Raw genomic sequence first — 11,859 nt, forward strand, 5'->3', positions numbered from 1 at the left:
AAAAAACACAGGAATTTGATGAGAGCTAAGAAATATGTTTCATGCAAAAAAGGAATATTTAAAATCCATTTGAAATACTTTTCTAAAGAAAGAATAGCTAATTCATTCATTTATACCTTTAAATAGTTATATAAAAATCATATTATATACTAATCCATCAATTTTAACCATATCCTAAACGTTTAAGTTGTTATAAAAAATTATATTAGTGTATTAATCCATCAATTTTAACCATCTCAAACGGTGGTAGAGAGAGAGTGTGTGTGTTACTCCATCTGTTTCACATTGTAAGTTGTTTTTGACTATTTTCGTAGTTAAACTTTTTAAGGTAACTAAATTTATAGAAAAGATTAGCAACATTGACAATACCAAATTACTTTTATTAAATATAACATTGAACATATTTTAATTGCATGTTTGCTTCCTGTTGAATATATTTGCTACTATATTTTTCTATAAAATTAGTTAAATATAAAATTATTTGATTAGAAAAAAAAATAAAAGCGACTTAAAATACGATGAAACAGAGCGAGAGTATGTAGTGATCAGTGATGACCACTTAGGGCACCTTTAAATCACAGGATTGAAAAAACGTAGGAATAGGAAAAATGTAGGATTTTAATATAAATGTAAGTGTAAAATAGAGGATTGCAAAACGCAGGAAAAACACAGTAATGACCGTTTGATTGAACCACAGGAATTGGATGAGAGATATAGGCTCAAAGGAAAGTTAGCAAGAGGTTAAAGCTATTGCTAAATTTCCTCCAAAATCTCTATAGGATTGTCCATTATATAGGAATTTTAAAGGATTAGATATGATTCAATCTTTTGTTTCAAAGGGCTTCATAGGAAATTTTTCTATAGGATTGAAATCCTCTTTACTATGTTTTTCCTCCGGCCCTTAGCTTTTGTTAGGAGTAATTTTTTTTTGCCCCGTCCCGTACACGTCTATCCAAATGGCCACGTTAATCTTCCACTCACCAACGCGGGAGCTAACCCCTGTGCCCCCATCCATGGATCCACCTGTCCACGCAGCTGAGCTTAACCACCGCAATAATTATGGTCCCCTCTCCTCGCCCAATCCCATCTCGCTCCGCATTAGGGCTCGCCTCTCGTTGGCTAGAGCGCGAGAGCCAGTAGCCGCAGCTGCAGCAAGCAGCAGCAGCAGCGAAGAGCCTGAGCCCCAGAGGAGGCGTGCACCGCCTCCGATTGGCCGGCCTCTCGGAGAGAGAGAGAGAGAGAGAGATCGATCGAGTCCTATTGGCCGCCGCCTCCGCGCCCTGGCTGCTCACTGGTCAGTACTAGCGGCTGCGGCCGCGCGTCTCCTTCTTCCTTCTTCCCCCCCTCTCCTCCTCCTCCTCTTCCTCTTCTTAAGTCTTTTTATCCTGATTGGCGTTGCGGCCGTGTCTCTACTGGATCCTGATTGGCGTTGCGGCCAATCAGGATCCTGCTGGATCCTGATTGGATCCTGATTGGCGTTGCGGCCGTGTCTCTACTGTTGTTGTTGTTGTGTTTTTTTTTTCTTTTTTACCTTTTTTTGCCGCCTTGGTTTTGATGCGGAGTCTGGATGTTTCTACTTTTGGATGGGGTTTTTTTACCTTACCCGACCGAATTCGTGGGTGGATTGGATGCGGTTCATGGAAGGGAACGGGATCTTGGTCGGCTACTCGGATGGGGGGTTTGCCGGCCGGTTGGGATTTCGGGAACCGGATCGAGGAAGAGGCGGAGGAGAATTGATCCGCGGCGGCGGCGGCGGAGGAGGAGGAGAGAATATGTGGTGATTTTCATCTGAGCCCGGTTGCAGAAGTCCAACTGTATCGGAGAATCTTACTCGGTTCGTACTACAGTCCCCCACGCTGGTATTCAAGGAATCTTCTCTGGATGGACCAGTTCTTGGTTGGTCCCGGTTCTTTCATGTCCAGTTCCCCATGGTGGTTCAGTTGGCAGTTGTGCCCTAGTTGTTGTAGGAGTAATTGTCGGTGGCTTTAAATGGTTCATGCTCGTCAGTTCTTCCGAGCATTCCGAGGTGTGGAGGAAGGTCAAATCTTGCCATTCTATTCATTCCATTCTATCCCTGCTTCGTGCTGTCAGACTTCTGCTGCTGCTGCTGCATCAATAAATTTTCCTGGATCTCTTCTGCTCAGCTTCGTCTTCGTGCCTTTTTTCTTGCTGCAAACTGAAACTCTGCCTGAGCAGGTGAGCGAGCATGGAGTCGAGGCCGGGGGGAACCAACCTCGTGGAGCCGAGGGGGCAGGGCGCGCTGCCGTCCGGCATACCGATCCAGCAGCCGTGGTGGACGACCTCCGCCGGGGTCGGGGCGGTGTCGCCCGCCGTCGTGGCGCCGGGGAGCGGTGCGGGGATCAGCCTGTCGGGCAGGGATGGCGGCGGCGACGACGCGGCAGAGGAGAGCAGCGATGACTCACGAAGATCAGGGGAGACCAAAGGTATTGTTCCTTTTCCTTTTTGGAGTGGTTGTAGGTGCTCGGCCCGGTTTTATCTCTGCAATTCGTGCTTGTTTTGGGAACAAATTGTGCTTGAGTTGAAAAAGGAGACTAATTCAGATGTTCCCAATTAGGAGTGCAAGAGTGTCCTCTTATGGAGGTTGGAATCGAAAGTAGGCCAACTTTTTGCGTGCTGGTTAAGTACGCTATGAGCATGGTAGAACTCTGAAGTCTTGGTCACCTCGTTAATCCTGAAACACTCGTAGGTGTATCGCTGATCTATCATGCATTAGCGTTGCATATGCAGTGGCTGTGGAGCCTGTCGTGTTGTGCTGATGTTGTACCATTTGTCACTACTCACTAGATCGTGTTCACTCTGTTGTAGCTGCACTTGCCTGGTTCTTTGCTTAAGTAATACCATCCTATATACACAGTCATGCTAAGAAAGAATGACTTAACTAGAGTAAATTCAGAAAAATGATGATGTATTTTAGTTGTTCTTATTATAGTATCTGACCTTTTTTTCGCAAAATTTTCTGATCCCTTCGTATGTATCCGCTAATCATAAAATAATTGTTGATTTTAGGAGTTCCATGCGAAGAGTTTTTATTTTTTTTTTGCATTGGGTCAACGCCAAATGTAAAACATGCTACCTCATTTCAGTACGAACTAATATTGTTTGAATGCCAGATGGAAGCACTGATCAAGAAAAGCATCATGCAACATCGCAGATGACTGCTTTGGCATCAGACTATTTAACACCATTTTCACAGCTGGAACTAAACCAACCAATTGTATGCATTCTTTCCTTGTTGAGTTTCTGTTTCTTATAGATCTTGTTGTGTCTGCAACTCGTGTATACTTTTCCCTGTCAATGTGCTCATTTTCTCATGCTCATATCGGTCATTGTGCAGGCTTCGGCAGCATACCAGTACCCTGACTCTTACTATATGGGCATGGTTGGTCCCTATGGACCTCAAGCTATGGTACCTTTTTCCTTGCCAGTTTAAATTATCATAAATCGTCTCCTGCCTGGTATGCAATCCTTACTCTCTTGGAGTATGAGATGCAATTTTGGATCTGAAATATTGAAGAACTGCGGATATTGGAGCAGCTGTCTATCACTCTACCTTAGTGATTTCCCACAAAGGGCTGCTGAAATTGCAGCGCCCTATTTTAGCTTTTTTCTAGTTTTGTATAAACCATATTTTTTTAGACAGCTACTAGCATTTACATTAGGAAACACCAATAGCCAGAGGGATTAAGATCAAGAAGACAGACATCAGGCATGGGCACAGAACTGCACAACTGATAGAGTAACAAGACCATGGATACACCTGAACCAAAAACGGACTTTGTGATTACCAGAAATTTGGTTGCTTTCGTAGTATATGGAAGCCTGAAAGATCTGAATGCTCAAATGTCTTTAGGTTGACTCCACCACTTTGGCTAGACTTAACGTGGTTTAACTTTTATAAAGGTTGAATATTTACTAAAACTGTCCTTAGAGAGTTGCTGAACTTTCTGCATTTTTGTTTCCTGCAGTCCGCACAGACTCATTTCCAGCTACCTGGATTAACTCACTCTCGTATGCCGTTGCCTCTTGAAATATCTGAGGAGCCTGTTTATGTAAATGCTAAGCAATATCATGGAATTTTAAGACGGAGGCAGTCACGTGCGAAGGCTGAACTTGAGAAAAAAGTTGTTAAATCAAGAAAGGTTAGTGAAGTTATATCTTGGTTCTCGCCTCCTGCTAATTCTGGAATTTCCTCCTCTAGATCGAGTGTTGAGTTTTCAGGATGATCCTTCCGTGTCCTGGTTGGATGTCTCCCATTTACTGAAGTGTAGAGCTCGATAATTTGTTAAGCACTGGCAGTGTTCTGTAGTGATAGCGGAATTTGGTGTTTGATATTGCAGCCCTATCTTCATGAGTCTCGTCATCAACATGCTATGCGAAGGGCAAGAGGAACGGGTGGACGCTTCCTGAACACAAAGAAAAATGAAGATGGTGCTCCCAGTGAGAAAGCCGAACCAAACAAAGGTAACAAAATTGCTTCACTTTGAGAGAAACAAGTGTCAGTAGGGGTATTTCCATTTCTGATGAACAGCTTTGTGTATCCAAAAGGAGAGCAGAACTCCGGGTATCGCCGGATCCCTCCTGACTTACAGCTCCTACAGAAGGAAACATGAAGTAGCGGCTCGAAACCTAGAACAGTGGCTTCTGTCCACCGGCATTCACTCTTGAGGGTGGATTCTTGCTCCAGAATTGTGCTGCCATCTTTCAAATGATCTTCATCGTGCAAAGTAATTATATGTACATTCCTCTGAATGATCTATGCACCAATTGTTGATCCTGGCAGGGTAATAATCTGGATGTATTGAGTCCATCACAGTGCGAATGTCACGGGTAGATCTGCTGTTTTCAGGCAATTCATTCTTGGCTTTCTATCCCACCCGTTGTTGTTGCAAGTTAAGCTAGCAGTACTTGTCTCAGTGTCCGTGAGACGTTTGTGTAAGATTAGGTTAAACTAGAAGTTGTAATGCTGTATTAAGTGTTTGTATTTCTAATATGAACCGTAACAAGGCCAGAGCAGAACTCGTTATACATACAAAAATTGATGGCCAGGTCAGTGTTACCGTATTATTATGCAATGGCAGAAGCTTGCATAAGGCGTGGTGCCACTCGTTGCTTTGCTGTATGTTTTTGAGTTTCATTCGATTTATTTTCACTGTTGAGTTTGTGGGTATATTTCTCTACGAGAAAATGCTTGGGAAGTGAGAACCGTGTATGGCATTGAAGTTGAAGTGGGAATTTTTGTTCAATACAAACGGCAATAAAAATAAGAGGAATTTAAAGATAAGCTTCGGCTTGTCAAAATGTTGAGTTAGTGAAACGAGTCCACATTAATCACGGGCGAACCGAGAGAGTCTTCATCGATCGGATTTTCATCCATGCATCCCACGATTGCATCAATCTTTCCTACTCCTCTCTCTCAGCTTCATGTTACGAGACATTTTAGTCAAACTATTTTAGTTTGACTAAGTTTATAGAAAAATATAATAATATTTATAATACTAAATTAGTTTTCTCAAATCAATTATTAAATATATTTTCATAATAAATTTATTTTGGATTGAAAACATTAGTATTTTTTTTACAAACTTGATTAAACTTAAAGTAGTTTCACTCGTCTTATAATCTAAAACAAACGGAAGGAGTAGCAGCTACTTATCCGTGCATTTTTCTTCCGCCAGATTACGTACATTCCCAGCCGCGCGCACGCGAGATGATACTACTAGACTGTACGTACGTGTTGCTCGTCGACGAGGTTCTTGTTCCTTTCTTTTCGTCTTCCGTGCACTACTTGTGTGTTCGCAACCTCACAGTCGTGAGGAGAAGCGATCGATGATCCCTGGAGATGAAGCTAGCTGCACATGGCGAGAACCCTCATCGGCCATCTCGATCAGGCTATGGCTTGAATCGCTATGGCTTTGATTTCAAACCAGAGATGATGGTGAGTGAGCTCATCACCTCCTTTAACATATGTGTGGCACGTAGTGCTTTCTGCTTTATTTGCTCCCTGTGTGCGTTCGAGCCCTTAATTTTCAGTGACCAAAGTATTTGATGCAATATTTTGCCCTTAGCGTTTTTCTTCTTTTCCTATTAGTGATGTAGCAATGCTCCTTATATCCAGGTTAATAGATGCATTATTGAGAAAGTAGCCCTCGTTTATGAGTGTGATCTTTGTGTGGAGAAATATTCTGACAATTTGCGCTGTGCTAGTAAGCACCTTAAAGATATATCTGGGATGGACTGTGAGGGTTGGTCTTTACTGAAAATTGCCACTGCTCTCAAATTAGTATGGTACCCTGACAAAAGAATTGTGACTGAGGCTGTGTTTAGATAGGCCCAAAGTGCCAAATAAATCGGTGAAAGGGGTGCACTCGGGACTTTGGATCTAAACGGGGTGGGAGCTGGAATTCGGCCATTTCGCACATTAATGGCCCAAACAGTACCCTAGGGGATGTGTGGCCCGTTATACCCCTGGGAGGAGGCGTCGGCGCCGCTCCTATCCATTCCCCATCGCGTCGTCACACGTGCAAACCCTAGATTGCTCTCCCCTGCCTCCGCTCACTCTCCAACGCGTCGCCGCCGCACAAATCCAAGCCTTTCCCCGGCGAATCGGAGGGTAGGTCGTCCATATCCATCAGCTCCGCGGCGGCGTGTGGGCCGGGATCGACCGGAGTGTGCAATGGATTCGTACAACGGCGACGGCGACAACGGGGCAGCTACAGCGACGGCCATGATGGAGGCGGGTACGGCGACGGTGACAACGGAGGAGAGTTCGCCGACGACAGCCACGCGAGCGGGTACGGCGACGGCAACGCCGCGCGCGTATTAGGTGACGGCAGCCACCTCGGCGGATACGTGCCGGACAACCGCTCAGGTGCGTACGGCGGCGGGACCACTGGCCCGCTGTACGGGGCCGAGCATCGATTCGGCGCCGGCATCCCTACTCACGACTTCCTCGGTCAGCCTCTCCATACGTCCTGAGATGGCGGCCGCCCGTCGTTCAGCTCGGGTGGATTCGGTGAGGGGTCTTCGAGCAGCCAAAACCCCTCCCGTCTCGAGTTCGGGGCACTCGACCTCAACTCCGGCGATGACTGGTCGTCCATGCACGCCTATGAAGACCTTCTTCGAGGCGGCGGTGAGGAGGGAACTCAATGCCCTCCCGGCGTACGCGTTCCTGCCCGTACTGGAAATCGCACGCTCGGGCTGCGCGGCTGGCCAAGTGCTCAAGGGGCTTCCGGATCTGGGGCACGACGTGCCCTTCCGATGTCGGCCGGAGGACTCGGCAGACCGCATTCCGTTGCTGCTGGGTTCGAAGCGCCAATGGCTCCGCCATTTGGAGGTACAGGCGAAGGAGGCGTCTTCGTGCCTCCGATCCGGCCGCCAGCTCCGGCCGCTTCTCAAGGTAGAGGCCGAGGCAGGGGTCGTGGTTCACGGCCTCGACAGACACAGGTACAGCCGTTTTAAGTTTTTGCAATGTGTGGATTTGCAATTGAACATATTGTTGTGAACTGCTGCGTTTGATTAGTTGCTATGTATTATATTGTTGAACCATGTGAATTAAAGCTACTGCAATACTTGCGAAATGTGTTAGAGCTACGGTTAGTCCGTATGGTTACTGACTTTGACTTTGTTGCTCACAGTTCTTTTGTTAAGGGTTAGTTTTACAGCAATGACATACATTGCGGCGCATATTTTAGCATTAACATGACATAGTGAGACGAGAGTTCATTGTTATAAAGTTGTTTAATTTGCATTGATTGATAAGTGCGAAGGTCATTGCTTCGTTCGGTTTACTTGTGCATCTAGGATGTCAATGATATGGCAAATTGGACAAATGAGAACACCAAGCTTTTTTGCGAGCTTTACTGCAAGCAAATAGATAATGGGAACTGCTTAAGGGGATCCATGACTAAAACTGGGTGGAAGGAGATCAGGAAGGGATATTATGCCGCCACTGAATTGGTCCACGACAATGAGCAATTCGGATTTAGATACAGGGGTTTGAAAAATATGTGGACCTTTATACAGAAATTGCGTACAGACACTAGGTTAGGCCGCAGGCCTGACGGTACCGTCGTTGCTTCTGAGAAGTGGTGGGATGACAACACGAAGGTACAAAAACTTCAATATTACGTTGTGCACTTTTATTCTTGCTCTTTCCCATGCATCTGACTGCTGCCATCGTTTTTTCCAGGGCCATCCTAAATTGAGAAAGCTGAAGAACGGGATGCCCGACTATCTCGATGAACTGGACCGCATGTTCATGGGGGTGACAGTCGACGGATTGACTTCATTTGTTCCTACGCACCCCGCATCCCAGCCGACCAACCCCATTGTGGATGTTGAGGACAGCGACGATGACGGAGAGTCTGACGAAGACGACTTCGACCCCCTTAGCCCTAGCAGCATTGGGACGAAGAGGTCACACAGCATGAGGAGCACATCAAGCATGCGGAGCACGACAACTAGTCTGAGCAAGAAGTTGAAGAGCCCAGCCGTCTGCGTCGTGGTGAAAGAAATTGTCACGCCCGGAATTTCTATCCAAAATTCCAAACGCTTACATGTGTGTGAACCCTCGTCCAGGAATCAGCCGAGGCACACAATAACAAATTGATAATAGAGTACAATTATTACTCTAATTAATAAGCGAATAAAATGTCATTACAGAGGTAGATAGTTCCTCTCAATCAATAAAAATCTAAGCAGCGGAAAATAAGATAAACGGCGCAGACGACTCCACTCCACAGGCAGCTTGACCAGGGCTACACCTAATCCTCCACACCATCAGCATCATTGTAGAACTCTTCCTCTGATGAATGATTGCAAGGTGAGTATATGACATACTCAGCAAGCCACACAGCAAATATGCAAGTGCACAGGATAACAAAGGATGGCATAATAGGGTTCCATTTGCATAAACAGCATTTAGCAAACATTTGAGAATTTAATAAAACAGTTAAGTAATATTTAAACAATATTAATCCAACGCTATACAACATACCCTGTTGTATAGGCCCAACCATTCTGAACAACCATACCCGGCTGTACAGATCTATCTCCAAACCAGGAATATACCATTCCAAACCAGGAGCTAAACAAATTATTACCAGTTATAGCATCTTTTATTATGATGAGAGGTGTGAGACTAATCACGAAAGACATTGTTAGACCCGCCCATAACCGCGGGTACGGCTATTCGAATAGTTTTACTCTGATCAGAGGTGTACCACTGTACCCACAAGACACAACCCCACATCATGTCACCATGTGCCTCAATACCACCACGGTACCTCGGAAAGGAGCTGTGACAATACCCCTTGCATAACACAATCCACCGCAGCGCACCATTCCTGGATCATAATCACCCCCTTATAAACAAGGCATGGACTCCCCAGCGACCCCTGTGGGCTTATCTCCGCCACTTCTCAGTCTGGTGCCCCGCAATAAACCATGCTATACAAAAGGTAAAGCCGTTGCCCACGCTGGCTTGTGGTTGGCACGGTTAATGTTTCACAACCGAAACTCGTGAACCGGTCCTTAATTGTCATGAGCACGACTCTCAAAACCATGTGCTCACAACCCACCATTATCAGGTTTTAATTGGCAAGTAATTAATTAACCAATCACGATTGACCATCGTGAACTATCATTAAGTCCTCATTAAATAATTAATAGTGAATCATAAGTTACCCTAATAGTGTGCTAATGTTTCTAAGCATGGCTAAGCATTCATATCTAATATCTAACTGAACCAATATATAAAGCCCAACTAGTCAAGTTATAATAACCCAAGGTATCAAGTAATAAAGTAATCAAGAACAAAAGGGCTATAACAAACAATAGGTTAATTCCACCCAATGACATTCGAAAATAAATGCAATAGTTGAATAGAAACAATAGCTTTAATCGGGATCAACATGCTCAAAGGGTTGTTTGGGATCTGTGTGACTTGCCTTGCTGGCCTTGGAACTCTTCAAATTCTTCTCCTGCGAAAACGGACTCTCCGGAAACATCGGAATCTAAACAGAAAAGAGCAAAATCACCAAAACAGCACATAAACAAGCATGAACAGTACATGTGGATATTTTTAACATGTAGATCTCAATTTTAGAAAAATTTAGAGACTTGAACCAACTAAATCCGAGCTAAGATGAATTAGTTATGAATTTTTAAAGATTAAATCGGATTAAAACACTTATATGGATTTTAATTGAATTATGACGCAATAATGAATTATTTTTGAAAAGGAAAAGGGAATTATTGCGTCAGCGGCTAGGGTTTGCGGTGGACCGGGCGCACGGCAGCGGTTCACGGGAACGAACGGCCGAGATCGATCCATCCAAAACGGACGGCCGAGATCGATCGGGTCTACGGCGGCTCACGGCAAACGGCCACGACGACGTCAGCGGCGACGTCACCTTCGGCGGCGGCTCGGCGGCTCGGACGGCGCACGCTCGCCGGCGAACGACGACGCTTCGGCACGAACGAAAGGCACCAGGACGTAGAGCGCGATGCGGCGAACTCACCGGTGACCAAAACGGCGGCGGAAGATCAACGGACGGCGACGGCGACGAGGTCGAAGCGGCGGAGAAGATCGGGTCGACGGCGGCGACGGTGCTCCGGCGGTCTTCGGCGACGACGAAGGGGCGGACAAGGACGGCGACGACTTGGCGACCACGATGGCGACCTCCCCGAGCGACGGCGACGGCTGGAGCGACGACGAAGCACGGCTGGAGCGACGGCGACGACGGCGGCGCTAGGTCACACGGCGCTAGAGCTCTTCCGACGGCGAGAGACGAAGGCGAGGGTGGCGGCGGGTAGAGGAGACACTGGGGGTCCTTATAAAGGGGTTAGAGGGCGGCGGCGAAGGAGACGGCGGCGCTAGGGTTTCGGGCGGCGGCGGCCAGAGGTAGACGAAGACTGACAGGTGGGCCCCACCTATCAGCGGGCGGACGCGCGCGCGAGCGGCGGCTGCTGCTGGACTGGGCCGACTGGGCCGAAGGAGAGAGGGAGAGAGGTTTTGGGCCGACTTTCGGCCCAAAGCCAAAAGAAGACTTTTAAAAACCTTTTTCAATTTAAATTATTCATGAAATGCAATTCCATTTATTAAAAATACTTCCTTAGCTCAAATAAATCCCAGAAAAATCTAGGAATTATAGAATTAAGCAAAGTATTTAATGAAATTTTATCTGGCCCCATTTTATATTGGAATTTATTAATTAAAATTAGATCTTCTCTTCTAGACTTTTAAAATAAATTCTAATAATTCCAATTAAACAACAATTTATAAATTTGGATTTTTAGGGTGTGACAAACCTACCCCCCTTAAACAGAATCTCGTCCTCGAGATTCGGAAGAACTGGCGAACAGATGCGGATGAGCTGACTTCAATTCATCTTCTCGTTCCCAAGTTGATTCTTCTTCCGAGTGATTACTCCATTGGACTTTGCAAAAACGGATAACTTGATTTCTGGTTCTTCTCTCATCTATTTCCAAAATACGGATTGGTTTCTCAATATAGGTCAGATCCTCTTGGACCTCTATCTGTTCAAGATTAGCTTCCTCGGTAGGTACCCTTAAACACTTTCAATTGCGAAACATGGAACACATTATGGACTCCTGCCAAAGATTGAGGTAACTCCAACTGATAAGCAACCTCTCCTCTTCTACTGACAATCTTATAAGGTCCCACAAAACGCGGTGCCAATTTTCCTTTGGTGTGAAAACGATGAACTCCTCGAAAAGGCGTGACACGAAGATACACATAATCTCCTTTGCCAAAACTTAGATCTCTACGACGATTGTCGGCATAACTCTTATGACGAGACTGAGCCACACGCAACC

General features: G+C 45.7%; 1 protein-coding gene across 4 annotated transcripts; it reads left to right on the forward strand.

The window, feature by feature from the left end:
- Positions 1-1,085: 1,085 nt before the first annotated feature.
- LOC4333806 (nuclear transcription factor Y subunit A-9) lies at positions 1,086-5,111 on the forward strand. 4 transcript variants are annotated; one of them, XM_015777151.3, is made up of 7 exons: positions 1,086-1,834; positions 2,197-2,444; positions 3,132-3,235; positions 3,356-3,427; positions 3,987-4,160; positions 4,359-4,482; positions 4,567-5,111. In XM_015777151.3, exons 2-7 carry the CDS (start codon positions 2,207-2,209, stop codon positions 4,629-4,631), a joined length of 777 nt encoding a protein of 258 aa, XP_015632637.1. In that variant the 5' UTR covers positions 1,086-1,834; positions 2,197-2,206; the 3' UTR covers positions 4,632-5,111. The 4 variants fall into 4 exon arrangements, with proteins under 4 accessions (XP_015632637.1, XP_015632634.1, XP_015632638.1 ...); XM_015777148.3 differs by having other exon boundaries at positions 1,086-1,294; XM_015777152.3 differs by having other exon boundaries at positions 1,086-1,294; positions 4,575-5,111.
- Positions 5,112-11,859: the final 6,748 nt, after the last annotated feature.

The sequence above is a fragment of the Oryza sativa genome, chromosome 3 (assembly GCF_034140825.1).
Source record: "Oryza sativa Japonica Group chromosome 3, ASM3414082v1".
Lineage (NCBI taxonomy): Eukaryota > Viridiplantae > Streptophyta > Magnoliopsida > Poales > Poaceae > Oryza > Oryza sativa.